Below are 24352 nucleotides of genomic sequence, written 5' to 3'. Positions count from 1 at the left end.
TGGAGAGCTAAACCTCATGGCTTGTTGTCGGAGATTGGGTGAGAGTTTGCAAACCAGGTTTTGAAGGTAAAGGTAACTTAAAGTTTGGTAAGGCCATGATGGCGCAGAAGGTGTTCACAAATTGCATCATTACTCAAGATGACAAGGTGTGAAATGCCAGAAAAGTTGCCAAGTGCACAAAACCTGTTAGTGGGGGCCAGAGGTGTTTGGATGGTAGTGAGTGTGGTGATTGCTTTTGAGATTCAAGATTTCAGGTGCTGGTCGTTGCCTGATTGATTCTCGATTTGAATCCTCTGGTATGCCTGGCAACAATTCCTCTGAGGCGCTTGGGGTGGGGGAGGATTTGGTGGCTTCTAGAGTCAGGAGAAGTTATAGAAACTGCACTGTTCCAAAATGTTATTCAGATTTTGTTAAGTAGATGTTTCGTTTTGGGAAGGGAGATGTGTTGTGTTTGTTTCTTGTGCACATTCTTTGCTTGCTTCTCCTCTCCCTTCATTCCATGTCAAAGTTCTGTGGACTTTCCAGGGACAGGGCAGTTGGCTTTGCAGTAATGACCTGTTGGCTGCATTTTGCTGAGTCGCGAAAATAAACCCTCAGCATCTACTTTGCTTGGAAGTGATTTCTTACATGCCTCTTTTCAGAAATGAAATTACTGATGATGTTTTGGGCTGAGGCTTTAAAGGCTTCCTATATAATGTGAAAGGAAGAAGTAAAAGTGGTATCCAATAATAATGAGTTATTGAATGCACACCATTTAGGAGAGCAGGGGTTTGGAAAAATGTCTAAATGCTTTACGGCCTGATCAGAGGTCAGTATAGAACCAATATCCACTGAATGTAAAGATTGAGTTAGTTGGTGTGAGATAGTCAGTTTGGGATTGTGCATGATGTACTGGAAAAAATGACGTGCTACATGTCTGCATGCACTGAAGATACAATTATAACTGATGAATCCATATCCAGGAGTAGTGGTGACTCCAGAAACAAGTTTAATCTAGAAAAAACATTCATCAAATCTCAATGAACTTCCCATGAATGCTTTATTTTTTAAAGGCTATTCGAAATGTTTCTCGGATCTGACAAAGCAGGAAACAAAACATGATTTTTAATGTACTTATGGAATCAGTAATTTAATTTTAATGACACATATTTGAAAGGGAAAATCAGAGATGGTAATTGCCACAGAGGAAATATTAAGGCGCCGTCTGAGACAGCTCTAGAACATCCTCCCACTAGGGAGTAACCACAGGACAGGGTTCAGACCTTTTTTGTGGTGTGCAAAACATTTATGCAGGTTTCAAACCATGGGTAAACAATTGCTGGGCACTGAAACTAAAAGCCTCCAGAGATCTACAGCCCACCATGATTTGGTTCTACAGAATACAGAGAATACAAGTAGATAAAAATAATAATGCAGAACATCTGGGTGCAGTTAATGTTAGAAGGTCATATCTCTTTCCTGACACGGACATGTGTACACACCGTCTAATGTGAATACTGTGAGCTCACGCACAGGAAAAATGTATGGCCAAATACATGTGACCTCTTCCCTTTTTGCATGGCGGCAGTCAATGCTGTGAATGTAAATTCAAGATGGACACAGGGTGCAGACAGTGTCAAGAATCAAGCCCCCTGCCCAGTGCTCAGGAGTCAGAGCCATAGGATATGACTTTTAGGAACCAGAGGATTAGTGCTCTGTACATGACATGACCCAAGTATCAGAAGTTCTCATAACTTCAGAGCATGTCTGTAAAAGGATACAGTTACCACATGGACACAGGAGACAGGTCATGGCTGCAAGGAATTACATATTCCAAGTAAGTGCACAACATGGCTAAAGGGAAGGCCAAGCCTTACAGGTACTGAGGCATGCATCAAGGTGCTGGAGGGAATGCTTAAATTATTTTCAGCCACTAGCTCTCTTTCAGGTGCATTCCAGTCTATGGATTGTCACCCACCGTACCACTCTATACAAAGGACCCACTTATGCAAAACAGTGCCAACCCTGCTCATTATGGGAACAGTCTGCCTAGAACTGCCTAGTGAAGCCCCCTCCAGCCTTGACCACAGGAGGCCTCGACTCAGACAAGTTTCCCCCTACTTGGTGCTCCTCAGTAGAATATAGTTTGGGCCCTATGGTACACTGAGCATGAGGCCCATGTTTGGTTATAACTGTCACACTTATGGCGTCAACTGCAACAACAGGATGATGGATGGATTGTTGGTATTAATCTTGTACACTGACATTCACTCTTGGCGTGAATCCAGACCATTGTGTTTCAAACAAAATGTTACTCTAGGCAAAGACCCACTTCATGCAAATCAGTAGAGACCCTGCTCCTCTTGGTAACAGTCCATCGAGAAGTGCCAGGCGAAGTCCCCTCTAGAAGGGACCACAAGCCGCCCCAGAATGGTTTTGTCCTACTTAAGGCTCTTCAGTAAGGTGTAGCTTAAGCCCTATGTCACACTGATCATGGGGCCCATGTCTGGACATATCTGTCACACTTAGGGCCTCTACTGATGACCCACAAGAAGACAATTATTGCCCTTTTGTGTGATTTCAGGCAGTTTGCTGTCTTCTTCATAAAAAATTGCTGTTTCAATGAAGAGGACCCTTATCATTATTTCATATAGCCCCAGTAGCACTGTACCGGTTTTGTATGCAAGGTTTTGTTTTTTGCACCAAATTATATTTGTAATTGCTTCAATTGCTTTGGATCCATCTAAAGCAATGAGACCAAAGTTCTACTAACAGTTTCTTTAATCCTTTCAGACCACAAAAACCTAAGGATGCATGGGAGGAATGAAACTTCAGTGACAGAGTTTATTTTGTTGGGACTTTCCGACCACCCAGACCAGCAGTCCATACTATTTACATCTTTTCTAATCATATACATTCTGGCACTGCTTGGAAATACACTTATAATGACGCTGATTGCTCTTAGTCCACAGCTCCATTACCCCATGTATCTCTTCATCAGCGCTTTGAATATTGCGGATATTGGCCTCACCTCATCTACTGCACCAAAGATGCTCACCAACATCTGCACCAACAAGAAAGCCATTTCCTACAAAGGCTGCATTTCCCAGCTATACTTCTTTATTTTCTTTGCAACTGCTGAGTGTATGCTTTTGGCTGTAATGGCTTATGACCGGTATGTTGCAATCTGTTTTCCTCTTCGCTATTCTGTCATTATGAGGTCCCTCTTCTGTCTTTGGATGGTGGCCTCTACTTTTCTAGTGAGCACCGTGAACTCACTATTGCACACACTTTTGGTGGCGAGTCTCTCCTTTTGTGGACCTAACCAAATCCTTCACTACTTTTGTGACATTGCAGCTATGCTCAAATTATCCTGCTCGGGTACATCCACCAATGAGTTAGTGATCTTCACGGAGGGTATCCTTATTGTGATGCTCCCATTCTTGACCATACTGATTTCCTATGTGTGTATTGTAGTGGCCATTTTGAGGATACGCTCCACTGAAGGGCGGAAAAGGGCTTTTTCCACCTGTTCCTCACACCTCACTGTTGTTACCTTGTTCTTTGGTACTATTGTATTTATGTACTTCCGACCCTCGTCCAGTTTTTCTCTGGGCCAGGAGAGGTTTGTGACTGTTATGTACAATTTCCTTGCTCCAACGCTTAACCCTTTCATCTATAGTCTCAGGAACAGTGAAGTTAAACATGCTTTGAGAAGGTTAATTTCTAGGAAAGGTGTTGAGGTGATCAGGCTTGGCTTCAGGTAAGACTAGTCTGTATGTGATGTATCCTACTTTTTGCATATTTATTTACATGCTGTTATTTTCTGGTACACTCAGATTGCTGCAAATGACATTTTTCAATAAGTTCAACGTTGTGTCACTTTTTCAGCACATGCTATCATACACAGGCCTTCACAGACCATGGGCCTCATTTATGAGGTTTTGCTGTACGGCAGCACCACGTGGCTTCCTGCTGCGCTGCCCTATGTCAAATAAAAAGGGCAGGAATGTGCTGCATGTAAAAGATAAGGTGCATTACTGCCCTTTTCCCCTGCACCGGTGCACAATGAGCTGACGTGCGCCAACACAGGCACCCTTGCACCATGGGGCAAGGGTGCACGCATTGGGGGGGGGACGAATATTTAAATGGAGCAAGGGAAACCTACCTGCACAAAAACAATCACAAGAGGCTTTTATTAAGATATTTCTCCGCATTGTGCTTCCCTTGCGCCTCCCCTGGGGAGGCCTAAGTTTTTGGCGCTGCCTCAGATTTACGATTTCTGGTAAATCTGGGGCAGTGTCAAATAGCCATGGACGTTGCTGGGAACGCCCCCAGTAATACCCATTTCACACAGCTTTAACGCAGAAAACTGCATAAAATGCAACATTATTTATAAGGGGCTTAGTGCTGCCTTGTAAATATGGAGCAGGCTCCTGCGGCACAGAACATTACAAAAAGTGGCATTCTGTGGCACATGGGGCCTCATAAATGAGGCCCGATGTGAGTTAATGAGAGAATGAACCAAATTGCTTTTCAGAACTTGGGAGATTTAACGGTATGGTTTTAGTATTACTGTCAATATGGCTGGATTGCATGCAGTAAATCTGGTGTTCTCTAGACCTTGTTCCATTTTGACCCCACTGCAGCAGATCAATTAGAAATTCTTAGTCCATGCTCGTTTAATCCTCAGTCTCTTTCTACAGATTGTTCACAATGGTCACTATCAGACCCCTGTACGGCATGTGCACTACCCACAAATAATAATAAAATAATAAAGAGCTTGTAAAGCGCACAGTAATGCCATCACGGCATGTCCCCGCGCTAAGCTAGCAGTGAACCAGCAAGAGAGAGAATCCAGAGGTCTATGCTGTGTATAAGTGAGTTTTCAGCAAGGCCCTAAACCGCGCTTCACTACTCTCAAGTCTCAAGGCCAAGGGAAGTTTGTTCCATTGTTGAGCTGCATGGAGCGCAAAAGAGCGACCACCTATTCTGGCCTTCCTCGTCCTAGGGACTGTCAGCAGTCCGGTCCCCTCCGAACGAAGGGTCCTGGAGGGTTCATACCGGCTGACTAGATCCTTTAAATAAGCGGGCGACCGATCCCAGACAATCCGATGACAGAAGAGTAGGCACTTAAAACGCACCCGTTTCTTCACAGGCAACCAATGAAGCGCATCTAGCGCCTTCTGTGAATTGGCCCTCCTAGGTCTTCTCAACACCAGCCTGGCGGCGGAGTTCTGGATGACCTGGAGGCGGCCCAGGCTACCCTCGGTCGCCCCCAGGAACAGTACATTTCCATAGTCCAACCGCGAGGTCACCAGTGCCTGTGTTAAAGTCCTTCTGGCCGCAAGGGGCAATAGGTCTAAAGTTTTATTTAGGGTCTTTAGAACTCCAAAACATTTGCCCACAAGACGCCTAATGTGGCCATCATACGAGAGGGAGGGATTCATCCAGATTCCCAAGTTCTTTGCTTCCTCACAGGGGGTAGGAGTAGGACCCAAGCATGAAGGCCACCACTCAGCTGACCAATTATCGCTTTTACCCCCCACCACCAGCACCTCTGTTTTAGAACCATTGAGTTTTAAACAGTGGGAGTCCATCCATTCTCCCAGTGCCTGCATGCAGGATTTAAAGTTGGTAGGAGTGTTGGAGGAGTTCTGCGATAAAGAGATCAGCAGCTGGGTGTCGTCGGCGTACGACACCAATTCCACCCCAAATGATTGTACCACTTTTGCCAGAGAGGCCATATAAAGATTAAAAAGAGTGGGGCTAAGAGCCGAGCCCTGAGGCACTCCCTGATCTAAAGGCATCTCTGCTGAGCGACAAGTCCCTTGCTGAACCTGAAAGCATCTCTCTGAGAGGAATGACTGTAGCCAGCACAGCGCGTGACCAGCCACCCCAGCTTCCTTCAGACACCGCAGCAAGATGGAATGTGCTACGGTGTCGAAAGCTGCACTCAGGTCGAGCATAATTAGGGCCATTGTGTGACCTGCATCAGCCCCTGCTCTTAAAGTCTCGGTGGCTCGGAGGAGAGCTGTCTCCGTGGAATAGCCCACCCTAAATCCTGACTGAGATGGATGAAGTAAGTTCCACCTCTCCAGGTGTTCCGAGAGCTGAGTATTAACCACTTTCTCTGCCACCTTCGCCACGTACGGTAGTAAGGAAATAGGCCTGAGGTTTTCCAGCACCTCCAAGCTAACGTTAGGTTTTTTCCTTATTGGCAGTACTATGGCTTTTTTCCACTCTTTGGGGACTTGTTGAGTGCAGAAGGAGGTGTTTAGGACCTGCCTAATGTGAGGTTCCAGGGCTGACGCTCCCTGTGAAATGACCCAAGCCGGTGCCGGATCGTTAGGGGACCCGGACTTCACACTTCGGCAAATCTTTATAAGCTTGTCCACTGTGGGAACCTCAAAAGTATGTAGTGAGGACTCAAAGGATACCATTGAGCTACCTGCTGCAAAATCTGTGCCTTTAACTGGGACTTGAGAAAAGGAGGCATAAATCGCTTTCACTTTATTAGAGAAAAAGTTAGCGACTTTATTACATCCCTCCACAGAGACCTTTATGGGGGTACTAGATCCCGAGACTGAAGATATTTCTTTATATATTTTGTATAATTCACGCGAGGAGCACTCGGCTGCCTCAATGCGTGTCTGAAAATATTTGGCTTTGGCTCTGCGTACCGCATACTGATAGCTTCGATGAGAAGAGCTGTATGTGTTCTTAGCCAGTGGAGTCGGGTTCTTCCTCCAACTCCTTTCAAGTTTTTTGCAGTTAGACTTGATTTGCTGTAGTTCAGGAGTGAACCACAGGGCAGTGTGTTGTCTGCCTTCTCTAGCTTTACCCTTACTCAAGGGGGCTATCTCATCCAGGATGGAAGTCACAAGAAGGTTAAATTCCTTGTTCGCCTGATCACTATCCGTCGCACACCATGGCTGTGCTTTCCGGATGGCGCTTAAGAATTTTTCCTGAGTATACTGCCTCCATTTGCGTCTCATAATGTTTCCCATCCCCTTCTCAATCACCCTACCAGGATGGTAAAAACATAGGAAAGGGACCAGGAAGTGATCGGTCCAAGGGAGCTGACAGGGGGTAAGTGCTTTAATCGTATCCCAGCTGGCAAAAATAGGGTCCAAACAATGACCCCTTTGATGTGTAGCTGCAGCACTTAACAACCTAAGCTGAAGTTCTTGTAGAACAAGGCGAACATCCTCTGCCTCCTTTTGTAAGGGATCCTCTAGGTGGAGGTTCAGATCCCCCAACACTAACACTTTGTTGTGTTTAATCGCAATCTGAGCAACCCCTTCAAGTAAACTACTACGGAAGTTGCCCAGGGAACCAGGAGGTCGATATATGAGGATGCCCGAGATAGCTTCATGCTTAGTGAGTTTGATAGTGAATGCGCCAGCTTCACAGTCTTCAATTGTAGCTGGTTTTAAGACACACTCAAAAGGGAATTTAACAATGATGGCAATGCCACCTCCCCTTCCTATCCCTCTGTCAAGTCTGTGAAGTGTATAGCCTGGCGGAATGGTTGCCACTATATCTGGATCCGAATGTTCTCCTAACCAGGTTTCAGTGAGGAATAGTATATGCATATCCTCATCCTGTAGGAGATCCCACAGCTGGAGGGAATGTTTGCTGATGGATCTACAATTTAAAAGACCCCCTTTAGCCATAATCGCTTCCGGGTCAGGGACATCGGGCCCTAAGCATTTACCACTGAATAAACAATGAGGACACGGACTTAGGTCCAGTGGCTCCATCGTGTGGAGACTTGCGGTGCAAGCCGGGGGACAGAGGTCTCTCAGCCTCTTACTTGTATAGGACATATGCCCATACCTTGCATCTCAGCCAGTACTTGGTGACCTTAACCCACTATAAACACACACACAACTTAGGGGCATATTTACAAGCTCCTATCGCCACAGGAGCATCACTTTTTTCGATGTTCCTTTTGTGATACAGGCTTCACCTTATTTGCAAGGCAGTGTTAAGCCACTTAACATGGCTTAACGCTGCCTCGGAAATGAGGCACCCTTTCTCGCTATACTTAGCGTGAAAGGGGAGAGCAATATGAATTGCAGAGGGCGTCCCGACGTAACGCCCATTGATTTTATTGCTGCCCCATATTTACATGGGTGGCGTAAATATGTGGCAGCACCAAAATAAGGCCCCCAAAAAAACCTGGTTGTAACATGGTACAATGAAGAAAAATGCTCTATTTCTCCTCATTTTTGCTGTTTCCATGTGTGCTTGCCCGAAGACAAAAGAGTGAGCAAATGTGCATTTTCAAGCAAATTGGAGAAAGCAAGAAGGTTAATAAAGGCAATTGCGAAAGTGTAGTTATGACATCAATAAAGTGATTTCATATGATTGACATGGTCACTCAGGTAGAGCTGGAGCACGTTTCCTTAGCCAATCCCGATAATGTGCCTGCTGGATTTGCTGGAGCAGACAACCTCACTCCATATATTAAGCCCGGGGGCTGCGGCTTTAAGTCACCTCCAGATCTAGAATGTGCAGGTGAAGAGACGCCGAGCAGCCTCTAGTGTTCATGTTGGGCTGTCTGAAGAGCTTCAGCAGTTCAACCTGACATGCCTACTTGTGCTCCAGGCCCGCTACCACTGGCTAACTCAGTCTCTTAAAATATTGTTAAGACTCATCTCCTTCACAGGCCCTCACTGGCTTCTCTAGGATCTGCCCAGGCCTCAAAACTTTACCAGGCAAGGCCACAGCAAATCAATGCAAAACAAAACAGTTTTAGTATTCCATTTAATTGGTGGGCATGAGGGGCCAAAATATAAGTGGGGCAATGCCCAACGCCCTAAAAGAAGCACAACCCCCCCCCTGATTGGCAGTGCAGGAATGTGGCCATTGTGTAGGCTCTAGTCTTATCATCTTGTCTTGTCCCTTCACAGATCTCCTGCTAGTGAGAATAGTTCCTGCCCCTACACAAGGCACCCACATTGAGAGAAAGGCCACTAAATGATACCCTTGTGGTTTGTGAAAAAAGCATCTTTATTAGAAGCAAGCAGAGCTCATGTTAATAACCACCTTCCTTTGTTCTGCATTCACTCTAATTCCTGACAAATGCTCTACCAGTAACCATATAACCTCTATCCCACATCCTGATCATTACCCATACCGCTGGACTTTTCCATCCCCCATTTAGAGAAAGTTGTCACCTTTAAACACATTTTAAATTAGCAATCTTGTTTCATGTGTATAACCATTGGTCTCTGTTCTCTTCTACCACTAGCCTGCTCTAGGCCTAGGCAGCTAAAACCTGTACTTCAAGTGATATTTTTCCATTCCTTTCTGTAATTGTTTTCCTGAGCTCTCGTTTCTGGCACCAGAAAAAAACAAGAGGTGTGTCTGTGCCTCCCTTCCTCATTTACCTCTTACCCCACTAGTGTTCTAGAACTTCCAGTGCTTTCATTATGTTGATTATGTTCCCCATAACTGATAAATGAGCACCATTTTGCCGAAACAGCATTGGCAGACTATAGGATATGTCCATGTGGCTAGCTAACCCCATTCCCACATGCCCTGCCTTTACAGAAACCAGCCATTCCCTCTTCGCCTCCTTCGTAGCATTTCCAAAGTAAGCTGATTCCCTTTCCCCCACCTTTCCCAGACCACCAATAAATCTTTTTTCATAATTTTTAGTCATTCCAGGCCTGACATTGGCACCAGATCATTTTCCACTGAGATGCACCACAATAAAACTCATCCTTGGTCCGCTGCCTTCTAGTTACCATAACACAAGCATTAGATGACCCCCTATTATTCCTGCAAAGTCCCGCAATAGCAACATCCCCTTGTATATGTCCAAACTCAACTAGTGTCTTTACATTACTTCTTCTCATACCCCTCCACCCATTTTACAAATGAGTGGCTGCAGATCCATTCTTCTATTTTCCTCCCATCTGCTGAATACATTACTGTGGAAAGATAACCACACATTCTCCCCTAGTTATCCCAATGGCCTTCTGGTCGAATATACTCCCACTTTTACTTTAAAGACTACCTTCCGAGTTTCTTCAGCCCCTCAAGTCCAAAGGGCCCCACCCTGCTCCTATCTTCAAGAAATGTTTCAAAACTCCTTTTCCTGCCAAAAATCCAACCTGATGCATTCATTTAACATTCCCTACATCTACCTAGCACACTTCCTCCATCATCAGGATGAAACAACTTCCCTGGCTTTTCTCCCCTCATCCTTAGGAAGTCCTCAAATGCCCAACCTGCCCAGCTTCAACCAAACTACCGTCCCTCATGATCCGTCTCAATTTTTAACACCTTAATATGTCTTCTGTTGCCCTCGAGCATCTCATCACCTCTTTCCAAACTACAATACCAGTTTCTACGCACTACTTCAGACATTATAAATGCTCCAAAGAACATCTTCTCAAATATTGCTCTCAATAACTAAACTTACCTAGCAGACGCATCTCTCTTTCCGTCATCAGGTTTTCCAATATCCACCACTGAAATTCATCACGTGACCACCCATAAAGATCAGTGTGATGGCCATCTATCTTCTCCACAGCCAGTGGCACTAGTAGGTCCCATGTCACTTGCTTCAGCACCTTCACTGACATGATACATCATGCTCTCTGTGGCCTCCGGCACTTACCACAAAGGGAACATTTTGCAGGTAATGGATAATTTCATTCAAGGAAAGTACTGAAACATTTGAAAGCTGCATAAGTCAAGGGACAGTGGCTAAACATGGCTTTGGCTACATAATATGCTGCCTCGAATTGTATCACCAATAAGATAAGATCCCCTGGGTGCACCAGCAGTAGGTGGAAAGCCTATTGGATGCAAATCTTTACCAACTCCACGCCTAGCAAGTAACACTGTTTCTTCAAGGCTGGTATAATCTATGTTGCAGTTCTCTTTTGCAATAAAATTCTATACCAACCTACATCCATGCCAAGACAGATGTATATCAACTTGATTTCTCAACCCAATTACTTTTGGAACATTCCATAGGGAACTCATTAAGTTTGCTAGTGGCACATCTCTAAACCACCCTACCACCCTGTCCATCTCTACCACTTTCTGCAGTTTTTCACACTTCACTATCCCTATGCCGTATTGGCTTCATTCTTATGCATAGAGTCCTGGACATAGTGGGCAAGACAACATACAGCTTCCCCTGGATCCTTGCCCAGACTTTGTATTTAATCAACTTGCATTAACTCTTGCCATACATTTGACTGACATCATGAAATGCTCCTTGAACAAGGCAGCAAGGCATAGGTTCCTGGGTACTGGAAAAAAGTTCTACTTCCATTACTGAAGAAACCTGGGACCGATCTCACAAATCTACCCAACTTTAGGCGAATCTTGTTGCTTCAGTTCCTGGTGAAGATTCTGGAGGAACACTTGACTCTGAGACTCACCAAGTTTTTAGAAAGTAATCAGTTATTAGATTATTCTCAGTGCTGATTTAGGGCAGGTAACAGCACTGAAACCATGCTCTTATCAATTACTGACAGCATTAGATGCGAGGTTGATGAGTACAAGGCTACAGCCTTATCTTACTTGATCTTTCAGCTGAATTTGATATGGTTTTGCATGCCATTTTATTAAGTTGCCTGCCAGTTACTGGGATACACTCTGACATTTTGAATAGGTTTGGCTCCTTCTTGATGGGATGCACTCAGTTAGTTTGTCTGCAACCATATACATCTGATGAATTCACCGTATGTTTTGGTACTCCCCAGTGTTTGACCCTAAGCCCAAGCACTTATTATTGTGTACATGGCTCACCTACTTAACAACGTAAGGAGATGGGGACTAGACATCATATGCTGTTGACACACAACTTATGATTTCAGTCAGAAAGGATGGTGAAACATGTAAGGAGAAGTGAGTGGCTGCATGTAGGAGTTTTCATTTTAGCTGGAAAAACACTGCTTTTGTTGTCTTGTTTGGAAAAGAAAACTCAGTTTGGAATAACACTTGGTGGCCCTGTCCACTAGGGACCGCCCAACAGCTGCCAAATCTGCTAGAAACCTGGGCGTCATTATTGAATCACTAATATCTATGGGTGACCAGGTTATGTGGCTTGTGAATTTTGCTTTGGCCTACTGAGGTTGATCGGGAAGATCTTGAAATGGGTGCCCCATAGATGCAGGAAGACCATTGTGCAGGCTCTGATAGTCAGCCTTCTGGATAATGGCAATTCACTATAGGTTGGAATGGCTAATTTTCTGTTTTCCAAGCTACAGAGCATTGAAAACACTGTTCGAAGACTGATTCTAGGTAGCTACTTCAAGGACTCTGCTTCTTTCAGTCTAGACAACCTTTGCTCACTACCAGTGAGGAAGGTGATTTTGTTTAAATTACTCAGCCATACTCAAAGGACTGTTTTTGGCACGGGCACTCAGGACCTCAGGAACAAGGTTCGGAGATACAGACTGACTGGGAATCTTCAGTCTACCAGCTCAAACACTCTTGTGCTGAATTGAATGAATCAAGCATAGACGTGGGGGGTTCACTCCTTTTCCCTCTTGGCAGCAACTCCTTGGAACGCTCTTCTACCAGATTTCCAAGCTCTTTCCATTTGGCAGGAGGCCTAAAAAATGCTGTACTAAAAGTTGTTCTTCATTTATCTTGATATAAAGCTTCCCCGCTAATCATTTTGCAATGCAGCCCTGGCGCGGGGCTATAACTTTGCGGAGGAACAGTGGGCTGTGTTAATGAGAGAAAAAAATAGTCAGCCCATCACTTTTTGTTGCCTTCTCATTCTATGGGGCATTGAGCCATCCAGCATCTGTTTCTGCCCTATTTGCATTCCTTTTCAGCCACAGAATCATCATCTCAATGTTAAGTGGAGTACAGCAATTTTCCATAATCCCCATTGTGTTACCTCTGCCTCTACCATCTCCAAAAAGGCATTGCCTTGTGAAATATTGTAACAGAGGGTGTTTCCAGTTGCACAGAGCATTTGTGGTTAAACCTGAAATTGGGGCAGTAATAGGACCTTTTATCCTAGTTCCATCAAGTTCCCCCTGATATGAATTTGTTAACACCTCACCCCTCTCAGATCAGGTATCGGCCATGTAGCCATTCCATTAGATCGGATATCCCCTAAATGCGTCTGCAAAACACAAAAGACAGACTATTCCTAGTGCAGCAGAGAACAAACACATGTATTCACTGGAAAAAGACCACTCGTTCAGATATTAAGGACCTGAACAAAAAAGACAACCCGCGTTTTGCTGGCATATATGAGGAAATGGAGGGCAACAATATCAGTGCATCCCTGGCACTTTTCATCCTGGAGAAAATTCAAGGAGCACAGAGAGTGAGATTAAGTAATTCTGGGACTAAAGGGGGCACTTCACAGATAATTATCTGTTTTCTCAGTCATCAGCACTCTAGACAAATCATAGATGCAGAAAAGAAACATGGGCCATCCACTGTGGGTGGTTTCTGTGCCTCGTTCACCAGGGACCTCTTGAAATAAACTCACCTGAAATGTTGGTTGTTGCAAGAGTATATTCAAAATTATAAATTTCTTTAACAAGACTCCACCATTCCATGACCGTGGGTGGTTTGTGATGGATCCAGACCCTAGTTATTACCAACCTAGCACAAGAAATTAAAATATTCAACAAATCACATAGTACGCTATTCCCCCCTGAAATACCCACCAACACATCTGTTGATGTAAATACAATTGGGTTAGCCAATTTTGCAGACACCAATTTGATTACTCCATTCCAGAATTCAGCAAGGTGCGGACAAGTAAAAAACATATGGATAATATCGGCCGCTCTTAAATCGCATTTCGGGCATTTCGTACGAAATGCCCAAATTACTTCATTCTATGGACAAGTCAAGCTCGCCCCTGAAATCATCCTGAAGGATAGGAACATGGTCCTGTGGTGGATAAGCGACTTTGTAAAGTGCATCCTGTATTCACCTGTGTTCATGGCTTGTTTGTTTCTCTTCTTGTGTCTTTTAAGCATCTATTTGTTGACACCGGTCAGATCAGGGTAGTACCTCATGAACAGATAGAACAATGCCAAAATATTCACTGTTGCAAAACATGGGCTATTTATCCAACACGATTGTAGACTGGTCACCCGAACTCAACCCCCTATCAGATTCATAAAGTTCTAAAGTTAGGAAAGAAGGGTCTATGCTCTTTCTTTCATAATAACGTTTACAACAGCTGTTTTTGTACAGTGTTGTGCTTTGCATATGTTCTTTTACTAATGTTCACAGCCTACCTTTTTACCCCAGCAAACTGTTACTTTCTGTTACTAATGTCTTCAACTAGTTGCAGGTGGGGTTATCTTTTAGCTATAGCCTGAGCAGATGGGATTGATGGGAGTAGCAGAAAATGTACTGAGGTGATGGCGTTTTATCACATGCAACTGAATTCTAACACTCCTGGAGCAGTGTAATTTTGATTCCATCATAAGATTCTGTATATATTTTGTGTTAATAACGTTATACTTGGAAGATGGGGTATTATATAGTTAGAGTACTCCTCGTAAAAACATATGAGGAATATAAACTTTGTGTTTAAAAATGTGTTATACATATATATTAATAGTATGTATGAACAGACTAGTGTTTAGGCCTTTACACATGTAACAAGAAATTATATCCATGTTGGTGTATTGTGAAATTACACTTTTTTGTGATTTTTTCCCTTTTATTAATTTGTTAAGATACTGCATTTGCTAAATGTTTAGAAATATGCACGTATTTCTAATCTCTTTGCACCTTTACGTTGATAGGATTTTGCAGCCTCAGGCATTGTTTCAATCCAAGATCAAGTTTAAGTCTAACATTTAATCTGTATTTAACCTTCAATGTAGAATAAATCTTTTGATGCAATTTAATATTTAATATTTTTGCCTTATTACTTGAATCATCATAATCAAATTAGTTATATAAGGTAAATCTCTTTAGGATATTTGAGCTCATTCTGTTTGCCCTGTATTTTTATACTGTGATGCAGCAATCTATTTTTTAATTATAATTAGACCTTTCTAATCTCAGATTTTTTTGTCAACTGGGTTATTGTGTGACTAATTTGGCTCTATTGTATTGAAATTAACATTGTGCATTTCAAGCAGCTAAAACACATCATCTGGTTGAGTAGGGATGTTTAAGTGGGCACGAGCTCTCACACCCCTAATATAGTCTTTACAGAGTGATACGTAAATTATAAGCACAACAATGTAAAACAATGTAAAATAAAATATAGCGTTCACAAAACCTCTCTTTTTAGTCAATCCAAGAAGGCCATGTGGAGTTTCATGCACAACGACAGAACTGGATTACCTACACCGATCTTCAGCAGCCAACAATATACCAAAGTGTTTGGCTGATAGTTTATATAACCATGGGGGTCAGCAAGCCAGGATCTGGCATGGGTCTCAAAACATTAACAAAAGCAAAGCCATCAACATATTTGGCATGTAAATCTTGCAGCAAGATTTGAAATTCAAAAAGTATATTTGTTTAAAATGTGGAAGTGTTTCAGTTTAGTAAATTACATGTTTTCACTGCATTGAGTAGCATTTAGAAAGAAGGGATAGTGTCTGAACATGAATGTAGAAAAATACATGCTTCCCTCCCAACACCCTGAAAACTATACCATTAACGAACTTAAAGGCAAATCACTGGGTCTATGTAGTGCATCCTAAAAGTTATTTGGGTTGTTATTATAGTTAGAGCAACCTTACAGTCTTTTGAACCATGTGCTAGTGAGCTTCTTCTGCCACGCTGTAAGAAATTGGAGTATGAGTTGAGGGGTTGATAGCCCACCTCAATTAATGATTTTAATCCTTGTCAGGTTTAACCACAAAAGTTACAAAATAAACCTGTGCATAACCTCTGCTAACTTGACACAGAGCACTCAGGCTTAACTTATAGGCAGTGTATAAAATATTTATGCAGAACTCAAACAGTAATAAAATGAAAGTATAGCACAAGAAAATCTCAAACCAATTTGAAAAATACATTTTAATGAATAAAATGACACAAAAGTGCCAAACATCCAATGACTTGACCCGGAGACATGATTTTTTAAAGTTTGAACAAAGAATAGCAAAAAAAGCACAAAGCACCAACTGCAGTTATCTGATCGCACTAGACTGGGTCAAATTCAAAAGTTAAGGCTGATTGTGATGGATCTTTTTGGGATACAGGGACTAGGTTTGTCCCGCTGGAACATTTACCATCAGACTCAGTAATATTTATTTGGGAAAAAAAGTGTTTGTCAAAGAGTCATCAGGGGGGCAAGTTGGTTCTGAAGGGGGGCTCAACAAGAATGAATTTCTGCAGTAAGGGTCATATTATGGTTATTAATGAATTTAGAATGCTGTAGAAGTCGATGAAGACTGAGGTCTGTGGTCAGGAAGGCCTCCACATTAATGGGATGCTGCTCACCTTTGGACCTGATGAAGTCTTCTACGTTCAGACTTTTCTGGGAGCCAGATTTCCTTCAGCTGGACAAACCATCAACCTGAGATCAACCAGAGATTCAACAGCTTTGGCTTCCAAATCGATTCCGGGTTCCTTCGATTGTGCAGGTGGAAATTTGGCAAAAATCTGAGCTTTTGTAGTGTCAGCAGAATGAGTACACTCAAACACGAGCCAAGGGCCCAGAACCTGTGGGACAGTACTTGGGGGCTAGTACCCCAAGAGAAGCCAGCAACAGGGTATACAACAGGGCCAGTTGATACTGGTCAGCTGGGCTTCGAACAGAGATACAACTCTGGAAGCTTGTTGTGTCCATGTGGCTCAAACAGGAATTCAGCCAACTCATCCTTGAAGTCACTTCTGGGGTCCTGAGTTCAAGGAACGAAGGTCCAGTCTTCCTTCAGGTTCTTCACACAACAGGGAAGTCATTCTTCAGATTCTCCACAGGCCAAGGAGTGTTCTAAGGAGCGTAATGGTGATGCCACATTTATATCTATTGCCAGCTTGGGAGTGGGGGAAACACCTGGCCACTCCCTAACCAATTGGGTAAAAGTAACCAGATTGCTACCCATAACCACTTTTTCAGTACTCCTTTTGTGTTCTTGCTGTAAACTATCCCAAATTACCCCTTTATCCCTACATACCAACACAGAATAAAACCTTTTTGCTTGGTTAGAGCTCCCTGTGCCCTCCAAGTGGTGTCACTATAGAAATCCCAAACCATCCCATGTGGTCACTCCAGACCAGTTCTCCTGAGGTTTCCCCTTACACTCGGGTTGGAGCCAATCTGTCAATGAAAACTAAAGGTATCTTTTAAAACTCAGGGAGGGCCTGGGGGCAGCCCTTAGACCATTTTGCTTAGGAAGAAAAACACCTCTCCCCACTCAAGCCTTTTGTCTACTGTCTGGGAGCAATCCAAATCTCACCAGAAGGAGGCCATTTAGAGATTTGAATACGATTGTGCCATTTATTTCAGCAGATAGCCAGAAAGTGATGATCCAATCTGTTACTCTTTCTATAATAGATCAGTGCAACTAGCTGTACCTTGGTCTACCAGATAATCTGTTGATGAAACAGCAAATAGCTCATAACGCAGCAGACCAGCTGACATCTGGCCACTACTCAATCTACTTGAGCACCTTGAATTTCCTTACAGTAGGCAAAAATCAATTTTCAAAGCACTCTGCCTATTTCACAAGTTTGTGCATAATTCAGGATCAATATATCTTCAGAAACATATTGAAACTTATGGCATTTTCTCTCTCAGGACATTCACTCTTTGTTGAACTACCTGAAACTCTGTAAAAAAAGAAATTCAAGGCTTAGTATTTTACAGTTCTCTTTATAGCTAAAGTGATAGGACACACTTTTCAAAGGGTAACGAAGTGCTTAACAAATGTTCTAATTCATTCATATATTCATTTATTTGTGGGTAGGCATAGGAACATGTTGGAGGTGTATTCACAGATTGCTGTCTTTGTGAGAAAGTAAGTAAAAAGTGAGACATGATTTTACTAAACTTACGTTTGCAATGACTATATTTCTCAGTGATAGTGCTTTGTTTTCAGACAGCACCGCTTGGAAACATTCTCCTTCCCTTTTCAATCTAATTTTTCAGCCTCCTTCAAATAATTTTCTGCACTGCAATAGTAATAGTAATAGTTAATAGTAAATCACCAGCACCCCAGAAATATATGTACTTACCCTAATTTTTTGGGAACTGGAGATACGAAAGTGAATTTAACCACCTCTTTCAGCCATATGCACTTAACATAAATAGCATGCTGAGGTTGATGCCTAACACACTAACAATATTGCCCTTCATTCATGTTACATTTGATTAGTGCATGTTCTCATTTGAGCCGACATCTTTTGTCTTTCTTTCCATGCATACATTCTTTTTTTCCAGTTACTTAGGTGCACTCTCCTGCCTTGGTAAATTAGCAACAGTACATATTTTTGGGTGTTGGTGGGGCAGGTAGAGGTCCCTGCAGTTGTAACTACAGTCCTATTAACATTTGGTGAAGGAGTAGATATTTTTGTGGGGAGTGCATATATTTGTATGGATCAGTTTTAGTATTCTAACTCCAGAATCTACGAATAGTTTGTACGTTATTTTTCTACAGCCCTTTAACTCTGCCAATTCCACTAGGATTTGCATTTCAAAATAACAACTAAGAAACACTGTAATACAAAAATGTATAGTAAAAATATTATTTTTAAAAGATCAAGTTCCAGTACTTACAAATGATTTAAAAAATATTGCCAACAAAAATATAGTGATTCAAATATAATGAATGCAAATATTTCTACATGGAAAGATGGACAACAACATTATTTTAACCAAAATAATAATCATTTCCATTATATTTTATATGCAAAATATCCATTTAAAAAAACATTGATGCAATAAACTATCAATTAACATTATTATTATAATTTTAAAAATCTACCTTTATTTCAAATAATAACAGTAATTTCCATTTTTAAAAGTACAAACAATAATAATAAAATATTTCAATAGGCAGTATTATAGAACATATTATGACTAAAAAGATCGTAAAAATTCAAATCAATTTTTTAATACAAAATGATTAACATAAAGTGCTTTTTCTGTTAATCATCTTTTGCTGATCGAATGCAGCAGCTAAACTCATCAGTTAACCTGTACTGTGATTCCGAAATCCATTTACAATGGCTATTTATTCACATTAAACATATATATACTAACCTAATTTTAAACACATATTTTAAGAGTAAAACATCTGCTAATTACATAGTAAAAATTAACAATTGTTAGGATTTTTAAATTAGCATTTTGCATATTGTAATTTATTGGGATATAATTTTCAATGAATTTTATTCCTTTTTTAAAACAATTACATTTGTGTAATATGTTCATACTTTGAATACATAACACATAAACCTTAAAAAAAGAATAAATTGTGTTAACTTAGTAGCCTCACTCCAGTAAAGCAAACAATGGAAAAATTAAGAAACCAGGGATACAATTAACTAGAGGGGGAGAGGAGTTGGCCTAACGGCTAGGGCGCTCGACCTCGGACCTGGGGATCTGGGTTCGAGTCTCGGTAACGACGCCAAAACCTCCTGTGATTCTGGGCAGATCACTTAATCTCCCCGTGCCTAAAATGAATGTGTGTCCGTCCTCATGTAACGTAACTGCTGCTATGTAAAGCGCTCTGATACCTGATTCGGTTCGGGTCTAGTTCGCGCTATATAAAACTCTGCAAAAAAAACTACAAATTTACTACCCACAAACATTGGGGAAATGTCTACTTTTCTATACTAACTCCAATTCTACAATGTTATGTTACCTATATATATTGTGACTTATGAGACTACTCCAACTCCAGTCATAAAAACATGGGAGACATATATTTGGGGTGAGAGACACCAGATTTACTGCTATGACTCCTGCCCAACTAAAATTGCAAAAGTTAATATATTCGTGGGCATCACATTTACAATTGAAACACCAGGCCCACTGGTAATTTGTAGAATGCATACATTTTGGGTAAGTGTCAGCTTTAATTGTCAGAATTCTATGGGAGTAGGCTCTTGGTTAGTGGGCCACACAAACCTACAGGAGGTCAAAAACAGATGTTTCCACGTCAGGTTTGGCAGTGCAAGCAAATTGGCTACAGATTGTTGTAAAAGGGATTCAAGCTACCAAGATGGTGCCTAAAAACGTCTTGTGTGTTCTATGATTCCGTCCCATGTAAGTTCATCATTAGCTTGTGTCCCTTGACTTTATTGTATTTCTCACTACTTGGTTTGTGTTCACACAATTCCCTTGTTGCTGTCATTGTTATCAGTTATCTCACCCCTAAACCCTTCCTTTCTTGTTTTTGATGTTATTCCTGGGGGTAGTTATTCAACAGTGTCTCCCAAGAAGCCCCTATATGGAAATTGGTGGATTATCACCCGACTCCTACGCTGCACACTTCCCTGTGACAATGGAAGCATTACTGTGTGGTAAATAAATAAATAATTACCTTTACTATTTTTCTATACATTAACTGAAAAGGATAGCTCAATAAATAAGAGGCAGGATCCGTGGAATCTGAGTCAAAACAGGCTTTAATTAGATGGCTCGAGCCAATGGACCATCGGGTTCCATCACCTGCAAAGGTTCAGGAAGGGACAGACACAAGGAAAAGGGAAATGGCATGGAATGGCATGGACTGGCAGCTGCAACGTCTCATTAACATCATACAGTATATATAGTGAAACAGTATAATTGCATTGCATACAGTAGGCGTAACAAGTGACAAACGGAAGATAAGAACATATGGGCGTGAAAAGAAGGCGTGCACAGGGCGTGCACGGAGACATGTGATATAAACGTCACAGAAGTGTCATGAATAGGTGGATACATGGAGGGGGCTACCTGGGCAGCTGGAACCTTTAACCTACTGGTGCGCGCAAACGGGTCATGACGTGTAACTGGGGAGAGCTGGGGGCTCTGACTTCTGCACTAGAAGAGGAGACTAAAGTCTGGGATGTCAGGACGACATGTACCTATAGCACATCTGGTATCTCGTGTTTGGAGTACATGTTGCTTGAATCTAAAAGTCATCAGGGCAAAGGCTACTTGACACTAAGGCTGGTGCATGCAGATATTCTACATGTATTGCGTGTGCTATGAATCTTTTATGAATATTAATTCAGTAATTCTCTTGCATGGAGACAGAAAGACTAGACTATAGATGAAGATCTTTATGCGGTTCGTTAGCTTTGGAATGTGAAGCCGGGGAGCTGAACTGATAACTAGAGGCATAACATATTCTTGGCAGACAGGCAGACAGGCCAGGCCGGGCACCGCGCTGCTTGGCAGAAAGTAAGTGAAGGGTCAGAGATGCGGGAGGGGCTGCATCGCTCCTCAGAGTGGTTTCAGGAGACTCGAAGCTTGAATCTGGTGTCCGGGCCCTGTAAGGCCTAGAAACGGGGACAACTCAATGATTTATCGTGCACAATGTAAAGACGTTGGCAACATAGGCCTAATACTTGTTGCTTTCAGGAGGACTGGATAACTGGCATACTAACGTTGGACACAACTATAATTGTGTCTTTATTCGGTCAAGGGAGAACATATGCATATTAATCATGCACATATAACATATAATGGGGAACACGTAGGGACACATGACAGGGCAAAATTCAATTTTTCTCATTCCCTCCTTGTTCCCTACGTTTCCTTCAGGAAACATCAATATTCATGATACCATCTATCTGTTCATAGAGCATCATTTGCTCGTCTCGAATCTTCTTGGAATGGGACTTAGGACTTGGAATACAAGAGGTAGCGCAAAAGCCGCAAATCGCAGGGCCACATTGTAAACATAAGCAACAACTGAATATGATCATTACTACTATTCCTAAGAATGACAATACTTTCCATCCCCAGGCAGATATTATATTCCAGAGCCAACCGGACCATGTCCAGGTGCCTGGATTCTGGTGTAACTGATGGGCAATTTTATGAAGTCTGGTTATAGCTGAATAAACAGACGGTGCGTTATCAGGAATGAAAATGCAAAAACTAGATCCGATGACTCTACAAGCTCCGCCCCTATCGGCCAGTATGACGTCAAGAACAAGGCGGTTTTGAAGAACGACAAATCTGATAGCAGATTGTTCTTCTGTTAAGTTACCTAGAGCGGAAGTAGTCTTATTCACTACTGCTTCAAGGGTTCTGGTTAACCTGCGTATTAGCTTACTATTCTGGACAGGTCCTATGAAGAAAAAGAAACCTTTATTGAAGTCTGTATATTGTTCTAAGGCAGTTTCAGTTTGATCGACAATTGGGGACTCGATCTCCCTTCTATGTCTGACGTGTACTAGATGTGTATTTCTGTGATAATCGGATGGGGCTAGGAAAACTGGTGGCAGTAGGAAGGCAGTGTAACATGTTCCATCCCAATCTAGGGGCAGACGTACATATGCGGTCTGACCACATACAAAATACGAATGACGTGAGGCTTTGAAAGTAGATTTCCCACTGTCACTATACTCGACCACAGTAGTACAATCACTGTGTCCTAGATGTACTGAACCATTCTTTCTAACACATAATTCGCCTTTCACTGGTAGAACTGTAATAGCAGGCAAGTCTGGAGTAGTCTCAGACTGAACATTCAAAACCATGAAATTAGAAGAAAAATTACCTAGATCATATACTTCATTTTCTAGATCTAACCCTGTTCTGTGGGAAAGACCTTCCTTGTCTGGGAAACATGTTCTATTCAGAAGGGACTTATCGTCTGAGGATGATGTTATCGTAAACCATGCTCCACCCGAACCATTGTGTGAAAACGGATAGGGAAAGAGTGGCAGAACTCCCTTCGGTATCTGGAAAGGGGGGAGTCGACCACACACCCAACAATTAGTGGCATTGCTAGTCTGGTGTGAATAGTGTAGCATACGGATAAAAGTATTGTTGCGCATGGCAAGTCGGTAGGATAACTCGTGAGGAGGTAGTTCACTAAAAGTGTGCTCTACTGTATTATTAGAGGAAAGATGTACATGTGAATCAATAGGAGGAAGAAATACATGTAAACATAACTTATGCATGTAACCGTAAGACTCAGAAATAACAAAAACAATAAAGTAATCACACATCTGCTGTGCAGATTTTTACAGTAACGTAGTTTCTTGGAGTTTTGTCTAACTCTCTCACTATGGGGGTCTATCTCATACATGTCAGGAACCTGTCTAACCGCTTCACCCGAGAGGGACTTAAACAATTAAACTGTCTGACTTACTAGACCGGAGCTTGAGTTTATACTCCTGCTGCGGAGTTTTCTCTAACAGGGGAAGTTTAGAGTCAGTATCTGGGCAGTCCTTGAAAAAAGTCTTTGGACGGAGTCCATGGAATCGTTTGATATGGCTGGAGTGGAGCCAGCCCTTGCGGCCCTCCACTTTGACGGCGGTCCTTGTGGTCATCAGAACTAGTTTCGGCTCTTTCCAGCGGGGCTCCAGCGGACTTGAACGATCAAAGTTCCGGATCAAAACCAGATCACCTGGAACGACCTCGTGCGGTTTCACTTGGGTGTTGTCTGGAAAGGCAGCCGCGACCTGTGAACGACAAGAGAGTAGTGCAGACATCAAGGAAGCTAGGTAATCTGTCAGCATATTACTGTCAACATCTGTAATTTTACGTGGCATAGGTGTACCCCACATGTTCGGGGGACAACCGAAAACAACCTCGAAAGGTGACAGACCTGAACGGTAGTGAGCGACCATTCTCATGTAAAAAAGGGCGACTGGCAGTGCTACCATCCAATCTACGCCTTTCTCGGCACAGACCTTTGCAATGCGGATTTTTAGAGTCTGATTATGTCTCTCGACGAGGCCAGCTGCCTCGGGATGTCGTACGCAGTGGAACTTCCACTGGTACCCTAACAGAAGAGATACTTGTTTCATAAGTTCGGATGAGAATGGCTGGCCGTTGTCTGAATACACGACCCTGGGTAAACCATAGCGGGGGAAAAACTCACAAACCAACTGCCTGGCAGTGGTCGCGGCAGTGTAATCTGGGACTGGATATGCTTCTGTCCATCTGGACAAAGCGCATACAACTACGAGGACATACTTGAAACCTCGACATCGATCCATCTGAATATAATCCATCTGGAGGACTTCAAAAGGGTGGTCAGGAGGATGGAATCCACCTTGTTCCACCGGAACACCTTTACCTGGATTGAACTGACAACATATCATGCAGGTACGCACTTTCTGCTTCGCTGCTGCTCGTAAATGCTTGTTAAACCAGAGGTTCTGGATGCTGTCTAACATGGCTTTTTCTCCTAAATGTGCTGGACTATGTGCTGTATTAATAATGACTTGAACCATAGAGTCGGGGAGAAACCATGTGGCTTTTCCCTTC

The 24352-nt window shown here is 42.5% G+C and overlaps 1 protein-coding gene across 1 annotated transcript; it reads left to right on the top strand.

The window, feature by feature from the left end:
• Positions 1-2789: 2789 nt before the first annotated feature.
• On the top strand, positions 2790-3746 carry LOC144783937 (olfactory receptor 1J1-like). Its single transcript, XM_078662669.1, has one exon. The coding sequence runs from the start codon at positions 2790-2792 to the stop codon at positions 3744-3746; it is 957 nt and encodes a 318-aa protein (XP_078518795.1).
• Positions 3747-24352: the final 20606 nt, after the last annotated feature.

The sequence above is a fragment of the Lissotriton helveticus genome, chromosome 10 (genome assembly GCF_964261635.1).
Source record: "Lissotriton helveticus chromosome 10, aLisHel1.1, whole genome shotgun sequence".
Lineage (NCBI taxonomy): Eukaryota > Metazoa > Chordata > Amphibia > Caudata > Salamandridae > Lissotriton > Lissotriton helveticus.
The sequence above is the reverse complement of the archived record's forward strand: the minus strand, read 5'-3'. Positions and strand labels throughout refer to the sequence as shown.